Source organism: Zeus faber (assembly GCF_960531495.2).
Source record: "Zeus faber genome assembly, chromosome: 2".
Classification (NCBI taxonomy): domain Eukaryota; kingdom Metazoa; phylum Chordata; class Actinopteri; order Zeiformes; family Zeidae; genus Zeus; species Zeus faber.
The window spans coordinates 14,844,165-14,872,044 of NC_137189.1; the positions used below are offsets into that span (position 1 = coordinate 14,844,165).

The 27,880-nt window shown below is 43.9% G+C and overlaps 1 protein-coding gene across 1 annotated transcript in view; it reads right to left on the reverse strand.

The window, feature by feature from the left end:
- The window catches only part of mthfd1l (methylenetetrahydrofolate dehydrogenase (NADP+ dependent) 1 like), a 55,894-nt gene that overhangs the window by 14,087 nt on the left and 13,927 nt on the right, over nucleotides 1–27,880 (reverse strand). Inside the window, exons 11-23 of the mRNA XM_080023025.1 lie at nucleotides 27,566–27,739; nucleotides 25,055–25,191; nucleotides 24,733–24,779; nucleotides 24,235–24,342; nucleotides 23,666–23,740; nucleotides 22,351–22,453; nucleotides 20,885–20,961; nucleotides 19,080–19,220; nucleotides 17,422–17,490; nucleotides 10,895–11,006; nucleotides 4,912–5,051; nucleotides 3,105–3,146; nucleotides 72–175 (exon numbers count right to left, since the gene is read on the reverse strand). Coding sequence (XP_079879151.1) covers nucleotides 72–175; nucleotides 3,105–3,146; nucleotides 4,912–5,051; nucleotides 10,895–11,006; nucleotides 17,422–17,490; nucleotides 19,080–19,220; nucleotides 20,885–20,961; nucleotides 22,351–22,453; nucleotides 23,666–23,740; nucleotides 24,235–24,342; nucleotides 24,733–24,779; nucleotides 25,055–25,191; nucleotides 27,566–27,739 — 1,329 coding nt within the window. The remainder of the gene's footprint in view (nucleotides 1–71; nucleotides 176–3,104; nucleotides 3,147–4,911; nucleotides 5,052–10,894; nucleotides 11,007–17,421; nucleotides 17,491–19,079; nucleotides 19,221–20,884; nucleotides 20,962–22,350; nucleotides 22,454–23,665; nucleotides 23,741–24,234; nucleotides 24,343–24,732; nucleotides 24,780–25,054; nucleotides 25,192–27,565; nucleotides 27,740–27,880) is intronic.

A 27,880-nucleotide genomic window follows, 5' to 3' on the forward strand; every position in this document is an offset into this window, starting at 1 on the left:
CTCAGGAGCCGCAGTCCAAAGTTTGAAAACCACCGTGGGAGTGTTGAGAATGTGTGTGTTTTGCGTCTTACTTGAACACATTAAGCGCCACCACCACTGGAACTCCAAACAGGTGCGCAATCTGGATCTGCTTCTTCAGGTTGCTATGGCAACCAACTGCCACCAAGCTCAAGTTCTGGGAGGGAAGAGAGGAGGTGGAGGCGAGACGTGAGGGTCATAAAAGCACGAGTGCTGTTGGTTACGACATCAGGGCGGGGTGTAACCGCATCAGGAGCCCTGCAGCGGGTTGCCCACCAAAACAGGATATCGGCCACAATAAAACAGGCTTAACTGGGACTGAGCATGCATGTGAGTATGTACGTGTTTTTGTCCGTCTTGAGTGGGTGTGCATGCGAGGGAGAGACAGTGAGAAACACAGAAGAATGTAGTACGTAATGTAATGACATTAAGGGTCAGGCGATTCGGATAAATGTAGCAGACCATCCATCTGCTTGGACGGCGTCAGACAGCCATTAAAACGTCCTTTTTTTAAGCAGGCTTTGGTGCGGTATGCTGTCAGCACTTGAGTTAAACTAGGGATTTTCTATCAACTATTTTCTTTTGACAGACAGTACAGTATGTGACCCACCGCAGATTTTAGGTTTCTTTTGGTGCCATTTCACTTTAAAAAAAAATTCACGTCATTTGAAAGTGGAGAATCAAAGCTTCAAAAGAAGGCGTCACTTGTGCGAATCAAGCAAATACTTTTAAAGCTATGGCTTGTTAATAACGAGGGTGTGGCAAACTGTGTTTCTGAGATAATCACCCTCAAGTTTTCTGAAGGCTCCACGTCTTGTTTACAGAAGTGACGTCAGCTTTTCTTAGTCGCGTTACGCCGCCTACATAACAATGAATCCGTGTGTGTATAAAACACGTAAGATTTAAAGGTTGAACTCTATCAAAACGGCTTCACATTGTGACTTCACATCACATGGAATTGGGAGGAATAATCTTCACCTGGACGGTCGCTTTAAATTAGCAATCGATTGGCCCTGTTAGGGTCTCGGTAAGTGAACTGTGTTTCCCCACGTAATCTATAATGGGAATATTTAACTCCACGGTTTAACATTTATTTACCATTTATAAATCAAACTGGGCTTTGAAAATATGTTGAGAGATAAAAAAAACACAAAGGAACATGAATCTGGAAAAATCTAATTTTCCTTCTAGAAAGGTTTTTTCAACTTATTTGGCAGCTCGTGACGATTTTAGAAATGCGCGACAATGCAGGTTTTGCTGCAGTAGGTCATATATTAATCCAGAGTCCCCACCAGTTTAACTCGAAAGCTATTGTAACATTCTGGAGCCTCTTTAAATTTCACCAAAATAATCCAATATTCGTACAGCCTCGGGCTCAGAGCAGCAAAGGCCATTCCGTCCCAGTAAAATCCATTTCCCGGACTCTGTTCCTCCCAGTACTTCTGGTTCTTGTTACAGGCCTCAACAATTAACTTATATATGTATGTGTGTGTGTGTGTGCTTTGTCATTAGCACAGATGAACCTGCCTCAGAGACCAGTGATTCATGCCAGATATTGGGCGTGTACACACACACACACACACACACACACGCACACACGCACACACGCACACACGCACGCGCGCACACGCACGACTGGAAACCACGGAGCATGTGACAGGCTATTTATTTGGAGGTCCCCTCGTGAGCAAATAAATGTGACTCCACTGGTAATTAATTTGCTAATTAATTAATTCAATTTCTGAACAATGCAATGAGACAGGCTTAAGAGTCTATAATAATTATCTCATCTCATCTCATTCGCTTTCCACATTGGCACGGAAGAGGTAGCTTGGGGCTTGGCAAAAAATCCCTAGCTGGAACGAGGCATCCTCACTAGAGTGGCGGAAGTTGGTCCTGGCCGAGGTCCGCTGACAGGAGAAGACGATAAGGTGTGCCAAGGCTGTGTTGCAAGCTAAACAGGGCCAGTGGATGAGATGGGAGAGTGTGGGAAAATGGAAGATCAGCTAGAAGGACGTTGAAGACGGAGACGAGCAGGATAAGTTTCCTCATCCGAGCAACCCACAATGTCCTTTTTACCCCTATGAATCTGAACCAATTGCTGGGCGAAGATCCATTATGCCCCCTGTGTTCAACACCAGCTACACTCAGATACAGCCGCACTGGCTGTGAAGTGAGCCTCTCCCAAGGACGGGGCACCTGGAGACACAATCAAGTGATCAACTGCCTGGCAGCAACTCCGGAAAGCAGGAGAACAACCAACCCAGCTGTGCCAGTTGCCTTTGTTCGCAAAGGGGAACGACGACAATTGAAGATTCCACTAAGGACCAGGTTTAGTCAGCTGGAGGCAACCCCGGACTGGCAGACGCTGGTGGACGTGGACCAACAGCTTATGGTTCCATCAGAGAGCCATCATCAACTTGAGGCCTGATCTGGTCCTGTGGTCCAACTCTCAGTGCATGGTGTACTTTGTGGAGTACCTTGGGGGGGACGCTGTGCAGGACGCACCGAAAGAAAGAGACTGCAATACACAGAGCTTGCAGCTGTGGCAAAACAGCGGGGCAAGAGAGCAAAGATCTGCCCAGTAGAAGTCAGATGTCAGGGCTTTGTGGCAACATCAACTATAAGACTGTTGAGAGACCTGGGGATCAGCGGACAAGCACCATGCCAGACCATCAAGGAAACATCAGTTGTGGCAGAGTGGAGTAGCCAGTAGATCTGCCTGAAGAGGAAAGACCCCAGCTGGTCTCCCAAATACACTGGCTAGGTAGATGTAGAGAGGGGTGGTTCTGGGACGCCAGAACTCACTGCTGAGCCTACTGGAGACATTGTGGGCCTAGTCAGCGAAACGTCAGTGAAGGTAGGAGCCCACTTCCCAAAGACGTGTCTGCCCAGCCAACATCGGATTAGCGTAGGTCAGTGCCTAAGCCTTCCATCACCACCAGGAGCACGGGAGAATAATAGGTGGCACTTTGGATTTTTAACATCACGTCCTGTGTATTGGAAAATATCTTAAAATAAATACAGCTATGTTTCCTCACTCTTAAATGTGTGCATCTGTGTGTGCATGTATCTGTCAGTCTTACCTCGTCTATGTATTCTCTGGAAAGCGGTGCACCTGCTGAGACCTAGAGGTGAAGACAAACAAACAATTTAATATTCAATGTTCCCATTATTTGCACTTAAAACTAGAGAAAGAAAAATCAAATAGAATAAATATAAGAAATAGTTCTACCTGAATTCATCACTTTTGTACATTTAATGTCGAAGGAATATAATAGTCATAATTTGTCTCCATTCAAACTTTGTTAAAAAATATGACAATATAAACCGTAGACCCTGCACTGTACACCGATCAGCCACAACATTAAAACCACTGACAGGTGAAGTGAATAACATTGCTCATCTCGTTCCAATGGCACCTGTCAAGGGGTGGGATAAGTTAGGCAGCAAGTGAACAGTCAGTTCTTGAAGTTGATGTGTTGGAAACAGGAAAATCTGGCAAGCGGAAGGATCTGAATGACTTTGACAAGGACCAAATTCTGATGACTAGAGGACTGGGTCAGAGCATCTCCAAACTCCAGGTCTTGTGGGGTGTTCCTGGTATGTTGGGGTTAGTCCCTACCAAAAGTGGTCCATGGAAGACAACCGGTGAACTGGCAACAGGGTCATGGGCGCCCAAGGCGCATTGATGTGCGTGGGCAACGAAGTCTAGTCCGTCTGGTCTGATCCTACAGAAGAGCTACTGTAGCAAAAATTGCTGAAAAGGTTAATAGTGCTATGATAGAAAGGTGTCAGAACACAGTGCATCACAGCTTTCTGCTTATGGAGCTGTGTAGCCACAGATTGGTCAGAGTGCTCATGCTGACCCCTATCCACCACTGAAAGCGCCTACAACGGCGAGTAAGTGTCAGAACTTGACCATGGAGCAATGGAAGAAGGTGGCCTGGTCTGATGAATCATGTTTCGTCTAAATCATGTGGATGGCTGGATTTTGGGTCTGATCCGATCGAGCATCTGTGGGATGTGCAGGAACAAGTCCGATCCATGGGGGCCCCACCTCGCAACTAATACCGTTTTCACACCAAAATTACAAGGTTTAGCCAGGTTTTTTTTTTTTTGTTTATTTATTTTAAACCTGGCCCTCTAAAAGTAAGCGATTGACACCTTTCCCATTGCCAGGAGAAACGCAGTTTTTTCTGGTGCGTCACATTCAACATCACAAACACGTCGAAAAAGGGGTGTGTCATGGTTCCAGTGTGAATGGGAACAAAACAGTCGAGGAGACTGCAATTTAAACAAACAACGACATAAAAATGTAAAACTTGGGGGGAAAAAAGGTTTTTGAGCCGTTCAAAAGAATCAGATCATTCATCAACAACCCAACACTAAAATAGAAGCAGCGTGAAGTATCCATGCTGCCAGCCGGTGGGCGCACCTGTCCTTCGGCGGTGGGAGCAGGGACTGGCTTGGGGTTTTTCCTTTCCCACTAATGACAAATGCCGGATGTTAGCGGATCTGCTGCAAACATCTTTGTGCCAGATACCACAGGACACCTTCAGAGATCTTGTGGAGTCCATGCCTTGATGGTCAGAGCTGTTTTGACAGCACAGGGGGCAACTACACATATTAGTGATTAGTGGTGGTTTAAATGTTGTGGCTGATGGTGCAAGCAGAGTGTATATCGTTAAGCTACTAGTGGTGAGAGGTGGTCCTCAACAAAAGCATTTAACACAGTTTATGAAGTCTTGACGTTAACAAGGCTTCAAAGGCCTGAGAAGCCTTTTCTCTGCACAGCATGTATCTATATATATTACACATAATCTACCACCTATCAAGGGCCTTAAGGGGAAGGTCGCAGTTGAAGAGGCCGACCAATGGCCACTGACTTACATTGGGGCCGCCCCCGTGCATCTTAAGCGCTCGAACAGTGGCCACCAGCACCACCACGCTGGGCCGGAGCCCCGAAGCCCGGCACTTGATGTTGAAGAACTTCTCCATGCCGATGTCCGCGCCGAAACCTGCTTCAGTCACTGCGACGCAAGACAAAGACAGGAGGGTTGCTTACTGGGTTATGATGGGACCCCCAGTGTGTTCCTTAGCCTCTTTTGTGGTGTGATATGCCTGATCTAGTCTGACCTTGCGGGTGGTCTCTAAATTATAGCCATCCGTGGCTTGAAGCTCTGCTTGTGTCGAATATAATTGCAGTGTTAGGATAAGGAAATAAGACATTGAGAAAAGTGTTGGCCGGTCAAGCGTTTCCAAATAGCAATTATCACTTGCAGGTGAATAAGCTCCGGAAGTTGTTATGCACACTTGTCTTGTACCTTTGACTTTTTTTGTTTTCAATTCACCAGGATTCTTTCAAAGCAAATGCTAATGGTTTCTACTAATGATTCAACTAGGAGAGTTTCAAACACATCCAAGTGTTGGAAATTCTTGAACAACCAGTAGCGCAACAACGTCTATGGGAAAAATGACTTTTTCCTTTTTTACTTCTGGACACCTTGCTGCCCAACATAACTCTAGACTACTACTTTATTCTATTGAAATTCATTATTATTATGGTTCAGAGGACGTTCTTCAACCTGTCAGGGTCAGACCTACTGGACAATAGCATTCATGCGTGAAAACAGGGTTTCTGTCATTAGGCATTACATAACCGTCCCAAACTTACCCTTTATGTACCATTAATAGTGACATCCGAAACAGGGAAGCCCTCCTAGGAGCAACAGCATCAAGAGATGGGCGTGAGATCCAACACTGGCTGTTCTCTGAGTTGAGTTTTGGTGACCTTCCGGTCCGATGTGTAAGCGAGTGTCTAGTTGTGTGATTAGCGCTAATGAAACCCAACCCAATCCTGTCAACATCAACTATATTTGACATGTTTACACAGCCATGGTATATGGTGCATGGATCTGGGGGCTAACCCTCTTAACATTTAATCTGTTTAAAAAGGATTTGAATTATGTGACGCCAGGAAGCACGACAGGAAACATATTTAATTAATGTGATTATTTCGGTGTGCAAGGGTGTACAGGAGTCCTGATCTGAAATCTTTGCGACAGTCCAATCGAGTGCTCTTTCGGTTTTCCTTCACATCAACTGCCTATAAAAAAAATAATAATAATTAAAAAAAAAAAAACAGCCTATAGCAAATCCTCCTTTATCCCAGCCTCGGGATGCTAATTTAGAATTTTCTGTCTGACCGAGCCGACACTTGTTAACCGATCATTAACCTTTATCCGATAATATAAAAACATTAGGGCACTGTCCCCTGGGAAAAAAAAATCATAATTATAAATAAGGTGAATCATAAATATACTTTTATATGCGAACACAGCAATCGAATATCATCCATTTGAACAGTGGGAGAGCAGTGGAGCGGTTCCTCTAAATAAAACAACTAAAAACAGTGTGTTTTTACTGTTTTTTAGTTTATTTAGTTTATTTGGAGGAAAGGGGAGGGGGCACGGAGGAACTCGTGCCACCCCCAGTATTTAAGAAATTGATTGTAGAGCCTTGTTCTTTTACAATGCAACAAACTTTTATTTTATTATTATAATTATTTTTTTAATTTTTAACTGTTTAACTGATATTACTAATCGGTTAAAAAAATCTTATTGTCAGTTACCAGGTTAAACAGTTAACATCCCTATCCCAGCCCGAACATTCTATATGAGTTCAGTCAAACTGCTCCCACAAAGTCCTGACATGAAATCATCTACGGTGAATTTGATCGTGTCACGGCTGACAGGTACATCTTTAAAACGGAGCTGCACGTGTGACCAGGTGAATTCAGCTCGTCTGCCTGCGATGAGGAGATTAGTGTGTGATTAAATTCATCACACTGATTTAGATAATTAGAACATTTCTTTTCACCCGGGATTTGCCATTATTATGCAGGTTTCCATGGAATGATATTAAAGTTAGTGACATTTATTTACAACTTAGTCTTGTGCATATGGCTTCCTGTCCCTGGGTTATACAATGAAAAAAGCTAAAGATAAAAAAAAAGGGTCAAACAGCGTCAAAGACAAAGTTTTTGGTGGGTCAAAAAAAAAAAAAAAAAAAAAAAAGCAAGATGGGGAGAGAGAGAAACAGATGAAAAGCAGTGACAGCATAAAAAATAAATTGTTAAGCACGGGAAGACGGGAAACACAGCGTAGTCGTATGAGAAGAACCAAACAGCTTTTTGGAATGATGTCAACCATGGACTCAGCGTGGCTTTCGGGAGTTTGGGTTGGATGCTCCACATCCTAGCAGGGGGTTCGGCTCGCCGAAGAGCAACAACAAATTCAGACCAGCGGACAGGCCCGGCGTCCAGCCAAGACTCTGTTTTGCTAAAGAGCGCTGACCAAGTTTACAGTTTTGAGCGCCAATGGAAATCACAGTTCTTTAGCTGATATTTGGGTCCTTTACATAGACAAGACAAACCAGGAGATGGTGGAGAAGGTAGATAGTTGTTTAGGCACAGAAAAACTGTAAAGCGAGGACTAAATAGAGGCTTGGAGGCGTTGATAGCATTAGTGAGTTATTCAGTCGGCAAGGTGGGAGGAGGAGGAGAGCCAAGACGGAGGGCGTACTGTTGTGAATTATTTGGTGGGCGGGAGGGAGCGAGTGGGCCGGGGTAACTGCCGGTTAAAGTTTCAGTATGAGCGCCGCTGCCAAGCCAAACAATAACACACTAGGGCTAGAAAGTAGGCCAGGTCAACACTGGCTTCTTCCCACTGGCACGGCGTTGGGTCTTCGAATCGTGTAGGGAGGGACAGAGCGTATACTTCTCCTGCTCTTACTGCAGTCGTTAAAAGGAAAACTGGTATCTTCTCAAATAAACCTGATTTTCTGATGATTGGGAGTCATGCTGAGTGATTGGCGTCCGAATCTTTAAAAGGGATCCAATTGGGTCCAGTGATCCAATGGGGCAATGGTGGTCACCAAAGACAATAGTCGCAATTTCTGCGTTGTACTACTACTCCCAAAGATGGAAAAATAAGGTTTGGGTTAAAAGTGTAGCATTTCAATTTAACTGATTTCACCCATGGAAGCTAGTTCAGTGAATATGTGGGTAAGAAGTCAATGAGAAGGCATCATGGATTTTAGGGACAACTCAGTACTGGAACGCCTCATACCTCATTTGTACTCCAGGTTTACGGCCAACTTTCTGTGAGTAACTTTCTGAGTATCTCCAGTCGGTCCTCCGGTTGTGATAAATGTTAGCGTCTATACGGTGGGGGTTGAGTGGAGGTTGAAGGCCTTATCTGAGTTGACTGGGGCCTGGGACTGTTAAGGACACAGGAATCTCACACATCTGGCATGAGGTATACATCCCCTAATGGGCAGACAGGACCAGGACCGACCCCACCCCTCAAACTCCAGAGAGAGTGGCCCTATCGACCCGTAGGAAAACCCAAAGCCAGATTCCACAGCGACTTGAAAAACACCCATTTATATTGGAGTGGGGAGGGGCAGGCAGTGTTCATACAAATTTAAACAGATTGTACCAAATACAGGGCTCAGGAAGAGTTCATTTACTTACTCTTTCACTTGAAACTAGTTTTTACACACAAGAGTGTAGAGAAAAAATAAACAACATGAGGAGGAGGAAATGGTAGTATAGCTTAACTGGAGCTAACAAATTAGGTGTCACAGGAACTTCTTATCTTCCCCCATAATTTAATAAAAACAGAAAAATGAAAACTCACACAAATTAATTCTGATGATATAACTTGCTACGTGGCGATTGCTTTCAAGGCGTCTAATAGACTTAATATTCCTCCTGTGGTGTCTATTGATAGTTAAATATATATATATAGTATTTATAGCGCACACACACACACACACACACACACACATTTACATTTAGTCATTTAGCAGACGCTTCTATCCAAAGCGACTTACAATTATTCAAACACCGACGGACGCAGCCATCAGGAGCAATGAGGGGTTAAGTGTCTTGCTCAAGGACACAACAGCATGCTAGCAGGAGGAGCCTGGGATCGAACCAGCAACCTTTAGATTACTAGACAACCAGCTCTACCTCCTGAGCTACCGTCCCACACACACACACACACACACACACACACACACACACACACACACACACACACACACACACACACACACACACACACACACACACACACACACACACACACACACACACACACACACACGATCTCAATAATGTTCATGTTAATTTCCCTACCAAGTAAAATATGGAGGTTAATTACATGGCAGAAATACATACAGGGCCCAAAGCAAGCGGCCAATTACACGTAGTTTGATTTTTGGAGAGGCGCACATTAGCTCCGGCAGTGGTCTCTACGTCCGACACAAGGACTGGAAATAGCTTCTGTGTTGCTCCGGCGGTGTTTTGACATCTGACCGTAAATCGGCCTTTAGCCAAGTCTGGAGTTGGACTAGGGAGAGCTTTTAGCGTCAGAGAGGAAGAGAAGTGATGGGGGGGTTACTCCAGCTGCCCTGATGAGGCAGAAGAGGGAGGGGAGTTCCTCACATACCTTGGAGTCAGGTAACCAAAACATAGACGGAAAGAAGTATGTGTGTGTGTGTGTGTGTATGTGTGTGTGTGTGGGGGTGTTTACAAGGGTATAAACACACATACATGAAGGCGTGCAGATTTCTACTCTCCACTGTTGTGAAACCTACAGCCTACAAGGTTTCCGCCAGTTCAGTGGTCATAGGGTCAACAATTCTGTGTTGGCTTTTTGTTTATTAAGCCATAAACTGGAGGAAATATGCATATCTGGCAAGGCAGGTAGAGTTAGTTGGTGTTGTTAGGTGTATTATCAACGATAGGGTGGAGTAATGAATCTGAGGAAAAGGCGTTTTATGCAGATACCATCTTGCATATTTCATATATCAGTCAGTATACTGTAAAGGGATAAGTTTCAGGACCTCACCTGATAAGGCCCAAAATTAAAAGTATGGCCACATTTGAACTCCCCTAACACACACATACACACAAATACATTCTAAAAATTCTTCCACAACCGAAATCAATGGAGGCAGAGAGAGAAAAAGAGGCAGGACAGATAGACAGATAAAGATGGAAAGACCTGGAGAGGGCCTTGACATTGACAAGGATTTGCTTGCTTTGCTCCAAAGCATTCCGGAGGCTCTTAAGAGTTATTAATCTGCTTCCTTCCTCCTTGCGTAGCTTCTTGTGAGCTTTCTGTCAGTTCCTGGAAAGTTCTGCAGAGCCAGGTGGATGAGTGGAAAGCTGTGACATACAGAGGAAGGTAGGGGAGAGATAGAGCGAATGATAGAGCATGAGAGCGAATGGTAGAGGAGAGCTATAGCAAATAGTAGCGTCAGGTAGTGGAGAGCGAGAGCGAAGGCTGAGTCAGGTAGAGCCAGGAGAGCTAGAGCGAAGGGTAAAGTCAGGTAGGGGAGAGCTACTGTATAAAGAATGGTAGAGAGCTAGAGTGAATGGTAGAGTCAGGTAGAGGATAGCTACAGCAAATAGTAAAGTCAGGTAGAGGAGAGCTACAGCAAACTATAGAGTCAGGTAGGGGAGCACGAGAGCAAACGGTAGTCAGGTAGAGAGTGCTAGTGCGAACGGTAGAGCCAGGTAGGCAAGAACGAAGGGTAGAGGTTCAGAATCAAAGGTTCAAATTCATCAACTACAGTGTGTGTGTGGATTGTGTGTGACTCCCTAAATCAGTGGTTCTAAACTTGGGGTCACGGGACCCCCAGGATGTCCCTCAAGAGGTTTTGATGTCTGTTATCTCCCTATCTATTGTATAAACAGGCATGGAGCTTTTGACTAAAGTCACACTTAACAATAAAAATCCTCTCCGATCGGGATACCGGAGACAAAACCTTATCGATCTTCCCCTTCTCAGCCTCTTACCCACAAAGCCATCTCGTCCCACCAGCTTCAGAGCCAGCTTGTCCGCCAGCACAGACGAGTTGCCGTGGGCGATGTTGGCGAATGGCCCGGCGTGGACAAACACAGGGGTCCCCTGCGACAATTACCAGGACACACAAACACACACAGGGAATTTAACAAACACAAAAACACAATGTTCTCCAGCCGAGAACAAATAACACATGGGGGGGGGGGGGGGGGGGGGGGTCTTTTCGATCCAAGTTTCAAGACATTCCTCATTTTTAGCATCCGTCCATCAAAATGGGAGCCAGAATAAATATTCAAGAGTGGATGCACTTTGGACGGCAGCTTTTTGTGTGAGCAGCGGGTACGAGTTGAGAGGGGACTCGAGTGGTTTGACTTGGAGCCAAGCTGCATTCCAAAAGATTCGACCCCCAGTTTGATTTCTCCCATTCAAAACTCTTTTTAAATTGCCGTTGACACGGCTCTGTCTGGTTATGATTAAGAATGCATTTCAACATTTCCTCTGTGGAAAGAAATACACTGAGAATAATATAAATTTATGCAACAACATATTAAGGTAGAAAGTCATAAGATTGTGTGTTGGGCGGTTTTCACGAGAAGTCCCTGAATTCCATTCCAACATCCGGGTTTATCCTCATCTTTTCTCTTCTCACGTGTGCACAACCAGTGCATTCTTGCCGGGAAAGGCGGACCCCGCCTCCAACAATGGAAACAGCATATAGAGGGAGCACATACATAACACAAATACATGCAGACCTGCCAACCTTGGGAAAATATTTTAAGTTCCCCAATAGTGTAACAGGGAGTCTTCGTGGCGTTTGAGTTACTGCTGCTAAATGACTCCATCAGTTATCCATACTGCAGCTGTTTTGAAATGAGACCATCGTATGCATCATCTCGTAAAGTTACCCGACATGTTTACCAACTGGAGATGCACCGATTGAAATTTTCTTGGCGGATTCCTATTTCTGAAATTTTTTATTTTTCTTTGAAGAGTGACCTGCAGATTCTGATTTCTGATCTGTGCTGTACGTCGATTACAAATACATGCCGTGATCTGATCACAATCACATGATTGGACAGCTGCACATACCGACTACCGCTGCAATTTTAAGTTGCCACAATAGTGAGATTGCTGATTTTGACACTGTTTATTATTGTTCATTATTCACTATGGAACAATAATAGGACCCCTGCGTTCCAATACAATTGAATATGGGACAGTCACCAAGTTTCAGTATAATTCAACCTGTAAATCCTGTAAAAAATTTTAGTAGAACCCAAAATATAACTAACATGATAATGTCCAGTTCAAACTCCAAATGAAAGACTTTCACCTTATTTGCAAATACACACACACACACACACACACACACACACACACACACACACACACACACACACACACACACACACACACACACACACACACACACACACACACACACACACACACACACAAATAAAATAAATGGCCGACACTTCTCACTTTCGTTCACTGCAAGTCCTCCTTCCCTCACCGTGCGTTAAACCAAGTGAATCAAATTGAACAACTCGTCTTACTGAGTGACGGGTCAAGAACAGAGTCTTAAAAAAAGAGTCAAACTTTTCATCACGAGCGGAGCTCTGCTGTGACAGCAATAGATATGCAGTCTGCACAATGTTGGAATACTGTCATACAATAAACATATTATTTATCTAATCTTCTTTGTTTACCTTGAAGTACCTCCAAACAGCCGACATGTTCTTCCTTTAGCTCTTTTTTATGAGCGTCCACTACGCAACTATGTAACATTATGTTGGTATTGGGTTTGAGTATCAGAGCATTTTTACCAGTATAGTACATGAGCACAGTATCGGGCATGTAAATTTCACCGGCACACAATCTGAAAATATATCTGACACTGATCGGCTGGTGAAAACCGACCAATTCCGGTCACTGGCGATCGATCGGTGCATCTCACGTTTTATATGTAAACATTACGGTCACATTTTTGTGCTTTATTATCACTCTATTGTAACTCTCCCAATGCAGCGTTGCACCACAGTGGATAATAAAGTATTGCTGCACTCAGTGCGCTGCGTGTCAGCGGATGTTGAGTGAGAGGGAGGGGAGGGGATACAGAACCACAGGTCGTAGCATCTGGTTCAATCAGAGGGATGTAGTTTAAATACATAATTAATATAGGGTATTGTTTTGTATTGATTGATTCCCATCATTAAATTACAATACATATATATATATAATTATTCTTTTTTTTGCGTAGTTTCAGCAGGCATTTCGTACCGCTGTACAGCGGTTACATACCACTTTGCAGGGGCCAAATGTGGTGCAACTCCTGGTTGGTTTTGAAAAGGATTTTGCAACATTTGTGGTGAATTGGTTCAAGTGTGGCAAGAACTTGGTCTAAACAAGGCACGGCATGGAGGGATCATGGCTTCTAAAAGATATGTTCTTATCGTTCAATGGCAAATCAGAAGCACAATTAGCCCTGTTGCTTTCATGCATTTCACTAGTGTCACATTAAGAAGGGGCAGAAAGTTATTGGGGGGGGTAATCGGAAGTCATTCTTTTTCATAAGCTTTTGTTTGGAGCGTCAGCAAAACGTCCCATGAGACTTGTGAAACAACATCTGCTGCCACTTGGAAAGATAAGACGTTTGGATAGAAGATAAGTATGTCAAAGACGGCTGCAACAGTGGAAAGGAAGGAAAGAAAGACAGACAGGGTGAGAAACGGTAGAGAAGTTCATCGATACAACACCCATGCATCCCATAACACAATCCTTTGTCCATCCATCCCGACAGGAAGTGGACAGACGTCATGGACAAAGTGAATGTCCAACCTCTGACCGTTTCTACCGACCCGGTTTGTCACCACTTGTCACCGTTTCCACCCCCCTCTGGTTTGGGAAAGTGACTGTGGAAATCAAATCATCACAACGGCCCCGATGAGACAGGAAATGGTATTAAAAAAATAAATATGGTCTTCTCTCCCAGAGAGAGGATAAGAGGAGAGGAAGAGGGGGGATTACAGAGACGCGGGGAGGGGGGAAAATGGGAGATTAAAAACAGGAAGGTGAGGATGGTTTCATCCTTCCCCTCTCCTTTCACCTTCCAATCCCTCAATTACACCGGAGGCCTCATTGGCAGCAAATGAGCAATAAATAATAACAACCGGGATATATCATATTGTTTGGTTTTAGTCATTAAGTGGCGAGATAGATAAGCGAGTGAGATAAACAGATTACATGTATTAGGAACACAATGTTATGAAGGTTTAATGAATATAACTAACTAGAAAATATGATTATAGCTTTAAATGGTGATTAGGCGACCGGCAGCAGCTTAGCGGTTTTGTTTCCCCCCCAAAAAATTAAATGGCTAATTGAAACCACATTCGTGTTCAGTAAGCTGAAACCTTACATAAAATTCTGGAGCACAACTCACAACTATTTAGAGCCACTCTTCCAAGTTGCATGTTCAATCTCAATTTATAAGAAGGACCTTTTGGAGATCTGCCACCAGTGGGCAGGCGTAGAAGTATTTTTTATAGACTTAAATTTATTAACAATTTTATGCATTCAATATAAAAGGATGGTTTGTTTTTAAAAATGCCTTTTAGAAACAAATACACTGATAAAGTTTGGAAATTTAGAAAGACGCCTTGCCACAGCGCCGCCATCAGGACAGTGGGCCACAAACGTGAGTGTATGTCGCTTGGAACTCGACAGAACTGCAGTGTAAATTTGTGCACTTTCGCTCATGGTCTGGCAAGTTTTTGTCAAGGAAAAAAAAAAGATGAAATTACAAAAGCAAAAGCGATCGGTGGCAATTTTGCCTTTATTACAATGATTTCCCCTTGATTCACAAGTAGAGTAATGGTGAAATGTGTTTGAATATTTGAAATGGCAGTTTCAAACCACAGGTGATGTACTGTCTGTGGAAAGTGTATGACTACCACTGATATCTGTGTGCGCGCGTGCGCGCACACAGAGCATCACTCAACAGCCTCGGTGACATCTGTGAAAACAACATAGCGCTCCATTCACCGGCTTGTCATTATTACTGCCAAGTTAAGACATCACTCAGCCTGATTGTGAACATACGTACATTATATGCGTGATGGTGCTTAATGCACAAGTGTGTGTGTGTGTAAACATACCGGGACACTCCTGTACCGTATATTTTATATATGTGATATCATATAATATACACGCACAGACCACCAGAGGGCACGGGGAGGAAATTCTCATTGCCTGGTCCATCCAGATATGAGTCCCCACAGCACAGAATCACAGGAAAACCACACAGGAAGAAGTTTGACAAAACATGGACCGTAGCGTTTCCGCCTTCTAACCCCCCCTCCCTTGAAAAAACCCCAGAAAGTAACCAAATCTGTGTTCTCTGCTTCCTGTATGGCTTCGCCCACTCCCTGACCCCTCAGCCGAAACACCCAATCTGTGTCCACTTAATAAAATGCATACACTTAAAAATATATAAGAAATATAAATTATTATATTTATATAAATAAAGACATATATTTTTATATATAAATAAAACAAATATATTAATATTACCTTAATATACAAAAATAAAAATATATGAGTCGGTTGGTATGTAAGGAATAATGTGCAGCCAGCCAGTCGTTATCGCAGAATAATAACACCCTCTGAAGGGTGTTATTTTGCGATAATGACCGGCTGGCTGTATGTTATCCCGCTTATCCACTTTGCTGGGCACGGTGGCACAGTGCATTGCACTGCTGCCTCACAGCAAGAAAGTCCAGGGTTCCGGGTCCGTGCTCCATTTGGTTATCTCCCAATTAGGGTCCTTTCTGTGTGGAGTTTGCATGTTCTCCCCATGCTCACATGGGGTTTCCTCCATGTAACATCAGCAAGGACCCCCACTAAAAACATCGTCGTCTGACCAGCAATGGACATATGTAACCAGGTCCTCGGTCGCGTCATTGTATGCTGCCCACTGCTCCTGGCTTGTCCTTCAATGGGTCAAATGCATAGGACCTATTTCACTGGCTCACTTCAGAAATAACTGAGCAGCAATTGCTGCCACTATTTACCAATCAGAATCAAGGATTCCACAAAAGCCGTTTTATTTACTAACAAAGAACACGATGGTAACCACTAATGCATTGAGCACATCCTGGACAATTATTTACAAGTGATCAAACAGAAAAGGAAAAATATTTAGTCATAGTATCTCCCAGTGAGGTAGCAGTAACACGCACGCACGCACGCACGCACGCACTCACTTTCTCTAAAGACAATGTGAGCAGATATAGGAACCAAGATAAAGTTGTTTCCTGCTCGGCTAGAGAAAAAGACCAGCAGCAGATGTGCGGCTCTATACGAGTATGATTTCTATACGTCACCTCCATTACTCCGTCCATCCATCCATCACCTTAGGGGTGGGCGATACATTTTGGGGGTGGCCGATACATTGTGTGTGTGTGTGCGCGCAACCATCCCTTGCACAAATGTCTCCGAGGCACAATGAAAGCCAGATGTGAGCGAGCAGGGGAAAGGTATGAGCGGTTCCACCCAAAATGAAAGTAATCCCTTAAGCTGGTCGACACTGAGACGTCAAGACCCGAACCCCCCCCCCCCAGAAAAAAATAAAATCTCAGCGCGCCACCTGTCCCCAGCATACGGAAAAAAGTGCTATTTACATGGCGAGCCAGAGGACGCAGAGGTCCATCTATCATGCTTTTTGCTAAAAACCTCTCTCTCCTGTGCTTTATTTCACTGACAGCGGAGGGAGAGGCTTGCACTTTTACCGTAGAGTAGCGATGAAAGGACTGACTTTTTTTGGATTCACTTCTTGATTCAGTTCATATTCAATATGAATTAGGCAAAATGCCTGGACCTTTTTTTTTTTTTTGCCTTGGACTTTAATTTAGTTCTCTGTTATTATTAGAAGTTTGGGAGTCGAAGATTCCCTCCTTTGCCGGAGTGACTCCTGACTACCTAAGTCATTTGAAAGATTGGTTCGCTACAACCAAATCGTTCACGAGTCTTGCATTTTCTACTTCCGGTTGGCAGGTTTTATGGAACTTTCTGAGAACACGCCTGTGATTTAGCAACGAGAAGGGCAACGACAGGTGAAAATGTGTGCAGATCAGTCCTATTTCCAGCCTATACGACTCCTTGGCCTCAGTGAAAATTTTTATTTGGGTGTTTTCCCCAAAACTGTTTTGGTGTTTCTGTGTGAATGAACTGGGACCAGCTGTGTTGGATATTGAAATATTTTTACGACATATTATATAATCCCACGTTTATGTTCTGTTGTCATGGTTACGCCGTAGGCCAGTTTTTCACTACAGTTTGTTGGGTAAACAGTCGCTAATTAGGACAGCAATGCTTTTTGCCGATTATTCTCTAGCTTCATGTATGAGGAATGAGATCTGCTGTATTTATTTAATGATTAAATGAGTTATGAGTTATAAGCCTCATTTAACAAAATAAGCACGGAAAGTGGTAAAAGACGTGGGTAGGCTGGACTCACCTCAAGGGTCTGCATCAGTGTGGGCTTAATGGCGTCTTTCATCAACACCGCCAGCGCTCCACTCACACCCTGAGAGAGAAAGAGAGAGAGGCTATTCACTAGAGTCACTACTCCATCAATCTACCAGTAGTACCAACACGCTGACAGGTGGGTGGTGCTACTGTTGGCCACTCAGGCTGGGTTAAAAACAAAATTAATAAATACATAATAAATAAATAACCGATTCCATTCTATTCAAAATCAAATCGATTTGTGAGATCCAGCCTAATACCCAGCCCTGGTGCCCACCACTGCACTTAATGAAAACGTCAATTTAAAATGCCCATGAGAAAAAAAAAAAAAAAATAAAAAAAAAAGAAGAGTTCACCCCCATTTATAACAAGCATAACAATGACTATTTTCCTCCCAGAAATATGACCTCTAGTCAGGGCAACCCCCCCCATCCCATTACATCCAGAGTCACATGACACATATTTTCAACGGCGGTCCAAAAGGGTGGAGATGTTTATCCAACACGCTACTCATTAAGGCCACACTGTGTAACACTATAGGCGGACGGGGGATCCTCCTCTACGGCTCTGAAACAACACCGGTCACGGCCATCTGTAGGAAAACCAGGCCCAGCTGGGTGTAATCTAAACGGCCAATTCAGGGTTAAAAACAAAACTTGTGGAATCACAGTGTGAAATCCGCTGGGAGACACAGAGGTTCTGCCCAACATATGTAACGATCGGTATTTTAGGAGGCGGAAGAAAGAAGGAATCTTGCAGGGACCACAGAAAAAAAAAAAAAAAAAACAAAAAAAAACGGCCCTCCAAAGGAAAAGCGGTAATTGTGGGGTGGACAAAGGAGACCAAAAACCAGGAGGTGGTGTAGAGGATGACGGTCTATTCAGCAGCTCCCCCCCCCCCAAAAAAAAAAAAAAAAAATCACTCACCAGATGTTAGACAATTAGCACAGACGCTAATTCTTATTTTAAAAAAATGTCCAAACTTAGATTTAAGGTTAAAGGTACAGTTTTTTTTTGAGCTGTAAACTGGAATAATGACTCTTCCCTGAAGAAACGCATCATGGTCATAATGTTAATGTTTAGCGTTGCAGAGTAAATGTGGCTCAGTGCGCCCCCTACAGTTTGAAATGATGTAGATTAGTAATTTAGTGGCTCTTTGTGTCACCAATTGAAAAAAATTAAGGAAAAAAATAAAGAAGCGGTGGTTCCAATCCCCACCAACTGCCCTGGAGTGACTGAGTGCGGACTCCGAAACCACCACGCCCATTTTTCAAACTTTTCAGTATCGAGACACGCTCTCTAGTGGTTGGAGTCAGGCTCAACCGGGGGTCAAATGACTCCTTAATAAGGCTTTTCCGAGAGAACTTAAGAGAGATGAAGGAAATTCCCAATTCCGATTGGATTGACCTGATGGTCAACGGGTGTAGGGCGATCAGTTTGCTCCCTTGTTGTGCACTAATTTTCTTATCGGAACCTCTTAAACTCGGCATACTAGTTTTTTAGAATATTTATTTATTTATTAATATTGCTAAATAAGCCTTCAGAGTGATACAAGTGACAGGATCACTCTGTCGGGAGTCATTTTGGGATATGTCTGGCTCTGCATTATCCCTTACTTAATCACAAAAATATCTAAAACATTGCGTACCAGGTCCTCGGCGGTGACTGGTTTTCCTGAGCGGCTTGTTCCCACCACCATGCGTCCCAGTCTGCGCTTCATGTCTCCCAGTCCGTCGGCCAGCGCCAGGATGGCCATGATCTCACTGGCCACCGCGATGTCGAACCCGGTCTGGAACGGAACCGGCAGGACAAAACACACGTGAAGTTTCAAGTCAAACTCTCACCTTCGACCTTTCCACAGGGACGGACATCAACAACTCTACAGCCTCAAGTGCACCTGCCGTGAAAAAAGTGTACTTGCAAACTGAGGACAGTTGGGCGGATGTTAATTGGCTCGCCTCCAACTTCTCTTCTTCAAGGCCGTGATTCCACGCACGCACGCACGCACGCACGCACGCACGCACGCACGCACGCACGCACGCACGCACGCACGCACGCACGCACACACGCACACACGCACACACGCACACACACACACACACACACACACACACACACACACACACAACTTTACACCTCTTTTAGAAGAGTATGTATAAGAGAGTGAGAGAAAGCTCTTTTATCTGAATACATTATTTTTTTTACATTATTATTTTGGGTTATGTTTACTTATCTGTATATATATTTTTAACAGCAATGTTAATTTTTTCCCCATTTTACGTTAATTAAGTCTAAGTTAATTGTTTATATATATATAAATTATTTTTTAGGTCAAACTCTTCACCCCCCCAAAATGTATGTTTTCTTTGCCAATAAAGCCCTTTGAATTGTATTGAAAGGAGTGAGAATTGAATGAGAATGAGGGAGAGCTGGTGAGGAGGAAAGTATGGGAAACTACTACTCGCTCTCCGCACGTCTTCATGTAAAAGAAAACAGAAGAGAAAAGAAACACTATAGGAACCACAAGGAGCAGCGGGGTTACGTCTTTCCCCGTGGGGGAAACACCTCGCGGGGATTTACCATATCTGGTACAGAGAGAATATCTCTACGGAGGGATGTAAATGTAAGCACATGCTGACCCAGTATTGTGTGTGTGTGTAGTGTCATTTTTCTCCTTCTTTAAACATTTGCTTTCACTTTAGGCTCACTCACTTCCCAAAGAGGCAAGAGGTTACTTGCGGGATTTTTCGCTGAGCTGTCGTTACGACTAAACAGACTGGCTAATGGGCAGAATGGAGGGGAGGGGAGGTGTATCTAAGATCTGTTGTCCGTTTTCTTATATCTTTATTTAACCAAGAAAAATATGTAAAAAAGATATTTAAATAAAATCTCTATTTTTTTTAATGTATCGGTACTCCTCACTTAATGACCGAGTTCCGTTCCTAGGAACAGGTCGCTTAGTGAATTGGTCGATAAGTGAGGACCCGTGTTATTTCACGGTAAGGGGGTGTGGCCATTGCGAACGCTAGTGTAGTGAATACTGACAGACTGCGGGAACGAGACTGAGAACGCTGATGAGATGAGATGTATACAGTATATATAGAATATATAGTGTATGTAGTATATATAGTATATATTGTGTATATAATGTATATATTATATCAAGGGTAATGCTCGATGAGATGCTTGATGCTGAGACGCCACGGTATTGTACGCAGCGTACATCACAGACTGGTCAGAGAGCTGGTCCTAAGTCTGAACGGTGGTTAAACAGGTAGGTTGTTAAGTGAAGAGTACCTGTATTACACTTTTTGTAATTATTTACATAGAAATAAATTAATTCAAATACATAATAAAGCATTTCAATATTTGTGATATATTACAAATAGGTGGGGTTTCTCAACCCATAGGTTGAGAAACCCTACTTTAACGTAAAGGGCATGGATCCAGTACCTCTCTCGCTTGTCCTTTCTCGGTGCTCGCTTGTCCCACCGTGATCTTCCTTAGGAAGCGATCGTTGGTGTCCACAACTAAAAAAACATAAAGAGAGACAAAAACATGAGATTTTAAAACTCCCATTGTGTTACTTTTATAACACACAGACACGACAACTGACAGGAGCGGCCTCCATCTCTGACCGAGTCGGTGTTGACACCCGGAGTTTTGGAATTTGCTACTTGCTCTCTCCAAAATAAGCTTGGCGGAGGATCAGCGATATCCCGCAGTTTTTCGGGGCTCCGTCGGGACCTCCCGAAAGAAAAAAAAAAAAAAAAAGAAAAAAAGAAAAAAAAAAAAATAATAAATAAATAAAAAACCTACACGAGTCAATTGTTCTGGACCGGATTGAAGCAGGAAAAAAAACAAAAACAAACAGAGGCTGTTTCACACATACAAAAAACTGAGGTGTTCTTTGAATACCAACCACTTAAAGGCCACACTAATGAAGCCGCAAATAAAAAACTAAAAAAAAAAAAAACAATATATAGGCGCACACACACACACACACACACACACACACACACAGTAAAAAAAACAAAAAACCTCCCCAAAACACCAATAACGCACGGCAGTCAGTGAATGTGTTTTTAAACTGCGGGGCTGCTCTAAAAGTACCCTGCAGAGTCATTGAGGTAAATACCTCATCATTCATAGCAGCGCCCTGTCTGGCCGCTCCCACGGACACCCCAAAAAAAGACAAAACACATGGCTTCCACTACGCTAAGGCCCCCCCACCAAACCACCGCCCCGCCCACATAACCCCCACATTCAGTTTTACACGTCTGCCGCAAGTAAGGGAAACAACCCAAACCAACCAAGACCATTACAGGAGGACAGCACCTCTAAATGTAATGTTATGAAATGTAATAACACAGCAAAAGGACAGGATAAAAACGAGGGCCGGGTATTTGGGCAGGCCGCCACGATTTGATTTCGATATGAAGGCTCGACGATTCTACGTTTTATACATACTTGGAGTTGAGAAGAAATTGAATATTTCAGTTCATTGCAGTGTTTCGTTTAAGCAGGAAACGGTTGCATAACCTCCAAACAGTGTCAATATTTTCAAATCAATTCTGAAATTCTGACTTTTTTGGTTCTTTGGATGGATCAGGTCTTTTGGAGTTGGTTAGATGCATTGAATGACAAATTGTCGTATCTTCTCAGGAGTGAATGGCAACTGCCCTCCATTAAATACAAGGCGCAGTGAAGTTGCCTTGAATTCTTGGAAATGCCTTTTTCTTACATGCATATTTTACCTACTTTGGTCTCAGTCAGGGTCTTATTGACCCTTCCACGCATCTAAATGGCAAAAGGACCATTCAAAGTCCATCCAAATTCCCAATAAAGTATTGGGAATTAGATGTTTTTTTATTTAACGTCCTTATTATAAAATGAAATTTGTGGGTCTCCAGTCCTACCTCTCTGCCAGGTGACCTTGGAGGGGTCAAGGTCGAGACGGACAAAGGCGCTGACCTCCTGGGGCGTGAGAGAGCCGGGGTCCGATGTACTGATACCCAACCGCTGGGGGGGGGGGGGGGGGGGGGGGAAGAGAGAGAGAGAGAGAGAGAGAGAGAGAGAGAGAGAGAGAGAGAGAGAGAGAGAGAGAGAGAGAGAGAGAGAGAGAGAGAGAGAGAGAGAGAGAGAGAGAGAGAGAGAGAGAGAGAGATGAGCGTTTCCTCTTATTGTTTGAAATCAGCTGTGGCTGGAGTTTTGGTTTAGTTTTGGGCAGCACATCCCTTCCAAACAGGAAGTGGGCCAAATTGTTTTTGTTTTCAGACAAGCAGTATGTTATTTTAAAAACAAACTCTCTTCACCCTCTTTTCCAAATAGTGAAACTATGGCTAAAATTATAATGTTTCACTTGACATTTTTCCGCTGCTTTTCCCTCGCTGCGGCGGTCTGCCGCCACCAGAGTAAACATTTGAGCGGAACCGATCATCACAACCAGACGGTTACGACGTCTGCCGTCCAGACGTATGGGTGGGTCAACGCCCCGTCGGGGAGATCGCCCGGTTCACCGGGAGTGCGCCAGGCCACTCCTATCTCCAACACGCCCGTGAAGGGATTTACACTCCCACTCTCCCTTGGATGTGATATCTGCCGTATGTCGTTTGTTATGACTTTTCAGGCGTCCTCCTCTCCTAACATTCAAAAAGTACAACTCCTTTGCCGTGATAGGAATCAACGCATGGATCTTCTCGGGGCGTAAACACACGGGTGCTTGTAAAATGGGAACGGGATGGGAAAAGCTCTGCATTTCAACATAGAAGATCGAACAGTTTCGTAACGTCTTGTAAAACAGACAAGGTAACAGTAGCATAGGACCATCATCATTGTATCATACAAGAACTATAAAAAATTGTCGTCAAATATTTAGAGAGCTAAATAAATAAGTGAAGGTTTGATTGTGACTGCATGAAAACTATATTGTGATATAGTTATTGGGTTGGGGAAAAGGGAGTCTTTAACACAATTATAATAAATGGCTGCAAGGACCAGCTTCTGCCAGTAGAGGACAGGCCAGCAACTTTGAAACTTTTCGAAAAGTTTTTAAAACAATTGTTTTGAATGCCTCGAGATGTTTAAAAGTTCCAACCTGCCATCCCTACGCAGAGCATGTGGCCAATACTTTGTTCAACTTTCATCAGGTGGAAGTCTGAGGCACAGGCTTGCCGACGCCCCCTAGTGGAAAGTATGGTAAAAACAGAGGTTAAAAAGCAGGTCAGGACTTACACGGAGCCTGGAGATCTGGATGGGTGAGAACCGTCTGACTCCATTCACTGAGGGAACCAGACGGCTGTACAGGGCCTGAAGGGGAAAAAAATAAAAAATCCATCTATCAATCAATAAATATCTTAAATACGATGACATTTATGGCTGTATGATTTAAGCCCCACAAACCAGCAATTAGGGCTTGGTGATGACTAGTTTGACATAGTATAGATATACAACTAATGTAATATTTGGTTCATGATTTAAAAATCCCAAGATCAAGATTATGACTACAATAAATTATAATCTTATTTAGATTAAATAAGACCAAAGCTCTAGGGACAATGCCCATTAATAAACAGTAAAGCTGTAAATGGGCCAAAGCTAGCCTAAAACACTACTTTTCATCGGCTATGCATATAGTGGGACATCTCCTTATCTTTCATTTAGACTATGGAATCTTGATATCATTACATATTTTGGCTCAAAGAGACAAAATGACGGCTCTCATTTCTTTCCTGATGATACTTGCGGTGACATCACTTCACCGAGTCAAACCGGTGATGTCAGAGTGATGGTCTCGCTGTTACCTTGTCTGTTTGCGTGGCCTCATGCAGCATCCTGGCATCGATGGCCGCCGCCACCAGGTTGTTGGCCGCTGTGATGGCGTGAATGTCCCCCGTCAGGTGGAGATTAAACTTAAGTGAAAGGTTAGAAAAAGACAGTGAGAGAGCGAGAAATATGAATGGGCAGCAAGCCAATTCCATCCCAACTAGGGAATCAAACCCCAACTGTGGAGGTGGTGCCCAATCCATTAAGTAATACATTTATTATCCATTAGCTGGAAACCATGCAAGGCCTATTAAACCGCCTCACTGAGAGCACTGACCGAGGATGGAAAAGGTCCAATCGGTCAAGCTACAACCAAATAACAAGCTTGGCTTTAAATAATAACATTCTCCATCCCTGGTTGTAATGGTGTCTCCTACTTTTGCGAAAATATTATGCCACATACCCCATATGTTGAACAAAAAGCCCTGTGTGTAGAACAAAAGGCCAATTTGGTTTAGAGTCCCTGTGTGCCTTACCTCCTCCATGGGGATGACCTGGGCGTAGCCTCCCCCTGCGGCGCCCCCTTTGGACAGAGAAGAGAAATGTGGTCACACAAAGGTGATGGGGGGGGGGGGGGGTGGGGGGCTACCAAGGAGGTAGCCATGCTGCGCAATGGATTTGAGCTGACACGCACAAAAAATAAAAATAAATAAATAAAGTAATTTCAAAACTATTGAGTCATTTCATATCATTCCAAATGGCAGAATTGTTCCCCCCACTGCTGCGCCTGTAGTCATGAAAGAGATTTTGTTCCAAAACTAGGTATTCACAGATTGAATATTGACGCTTGTGGCTGACCTTTGACCCCAAAGGTGGGACCTTGGGAAGGTTGTCGGAGGCAGGCAAAGGAGTTGAGCTGGAGGTGGGCGGATAGGGCCTGGACCAGGCCAATGGTCACCGTGCTCTTCCCCTCGCCCAGCGGAGTGGGAGTGATGCTGAAAGAAAGAGAGAAAATAAAAGACAAGCTCATTACCTGTCTACACAAGGTTTCAGAGAGAGACTCATCGGTCTCATATAATCGGGGGGAGGGGGGGTACTGTAATCAATAGCATCCGACTATCATCTTAAATCACATTTTTCCCCGAGTGCAGATCGTTGTATCAGAAGCTATTACAGGCTGTTTCTACAAGGGGTGCCTGGGATGGCGACCCACAGAAAAAGGGGATGCAGGGTGTGTGTGCGTGTGTGTGAGGAGTGTTTGAGTGGGAGTAGGGGGTGGGCGAGAACAAGAAAGGAACACCAGAAGACTAGAGGGAGGAATGCTTTGAAGGGACCTCTGCTCCATTTATCTATAGAAACTTTCACCCGCCCCCCCCCTCTCGCTCTCTTTATGTGCCCCTGACCCCTCAATCTCCCCCCTCTCCCCTCTTTCTGGGCTGACATGACGTTCCCCTGGCAGCAGGACTCAAAGGCATGCCTGCCGCTGACTGGAAATGAGAAAGGCGCCCTGGTTGTTCCAGGAGGGCAGGTGGGAACCGAGTCGTCTCCTTAGAACAATATGTGTGTGTGATCTGTTTTCATGTATGCAAACGCTGGTGAAGGTAGTGCGCACACGCACGCGCACACGCCACACACACACACACACACACACACACACACACACACACACGACAAGACTTGATGGCCCCCTGACCAGAGTCTGAAAGAGAGAGAGAGAGGAAAAAAAACAATACCTCACTCTCTTCATCCCTCTTTCAATCAGAATTTTATCTCTATCTCGGGTGGAATTATTTGACAGCCTAACCCAAACACAACCTGGTTCCCAGGCTCAGAGTGGCTCTGGTCTGACATTTCATGAGACATGCTTAAGCACACTTTCCACTTTCATCCTCAAGTATCGCAGGGCGTAAACTACTTCAACTACTTACTCTTTTATTTTGAGTTTGACACTTGACAGATTTATGGCCAAACGTTAGACGTTATTTTATGTCTTGGCTGCAGTATCCCCTATGCGAGGTGTAGTAATATAAATACATAACTTTGTTTTCCAGTCTCTCAATTGAACATTGACATATTCTTGATATTAAGCTTGACAGACATTCATTCTGTCATTTACTTGACAGATAGACATTCCACATTCATAATCATCAATCAATCCAATAGAGGCATCACTTTATGATACCCCCTAATTGTATTAGGGGGTATCATAAGGTGATGCAACAATGTAGAGCATAGTTGTTTAGAATCAGGGTTATCTGAGGCAGCTTTTTGTACTTATTTTGAGGCTGGCCCCGTAAACGTATCGACAAACACACAAATCATCTTCAGTCATTTCTACCAGGTCATAGGAAGAAAAAAGGAGAAAATGTGATACTTTTTGAGGCAAGGGACCACCCGTAATAACCAGATGCCCCCCGGTATTCTGCAATGGAGTGGGTAGGAACCAGAGCTTGTTTGTGGATGGCTGCTGGGGTGCTGCCTTCTGACATAACTCACGCAAAAGGACTGTGGGTAATCAATTTGCCACGTCGGCCAGTGCCATGGGAAATGGGATAACGTGTCCAGCTTTCCAAGCTAGTGCGTGTGTGTGTGTGTGTGTGTGTGTGTGTGTGTATTTGTAAGTGTGTGTATAATGATGCAGCCTGGCAAAGAAACAGAGAGGGACAAACTGAGTTAATTTAAAGCAGAAAGTAAGCAACAAACAAATTTTAATAATCAATCAAAACAAGAGGAGACAGGGAGGGGTCATTAGGAGAGAAACGAGGACACAATCGTACAACAAAGAGTCATTAACAGTGTTAACTATGCCTCTTATTAAATGTATTACACAGCCTTGTGGAATACTCTGAACAGTCAAAAGCAGCAATCAATGGTCCCTTAATTATGAGTAATGACTGCTGTCTGTTAATAATAACGGTTCATCCACTTGGATTCACATATTTTCTTAGCAGAGGTTCTTAAAGTAGACATATTAGTAATAAAAAAAATTCAAATCTGTATTCCATCTCAATGTATTGTTTTATTTAGTAAGTAGCCCTGCAATAAGCGGGATAATGTGCAGCAAACAAGGCATTATCGCAAAATAACTACAAGTTATTTTGAGTGATACAAGACCTGATCACCCTGTAAGGGGTTATTTTGTGATAAGGAACCGCTGGCTGAACATTATCCCTTAAATATTTGCATTCTTGTGGCCACCTGCAGCCATTTTGATGTGGTGTTGGGTGATTTTATTGTCGCAGATTGCACAGCTTTGCTTCACATATGATATAACTTCCAGATGGATTTTTGGTGGGGGGGGGGGCGTTTCCCCCATACCATATGACACTTGATGATGGATTGCAAATTGATCCGGTCTGCCTGACTCACCCAGCGACCAGAACGTATTTCCCATCAGGCTGTGCGTGCAGGCGGTCCAGCAGCGAGAGGCGGACTTTGGCCTTGGTCCTGCCATAGGCCTCCAGCTCCTGAGGCAGCAGGCCCACCTCCCGGGCCAGATGGTCCACCGGCTTGGGGGCCTGGGCCCTGGAGATCTCAATGTCGCTGCGGGGCAGAGAAAGGACATGTCTCAATTTGTTATTACCTCAAGGAGGAAAGGGGACCACTTGGAGCCCCCTGCTGGCGGGAACTAAACACTGAGTCCTGAAAGGTGTGGTATGAGGTCCAAACGGAGGGTTCTCCCAT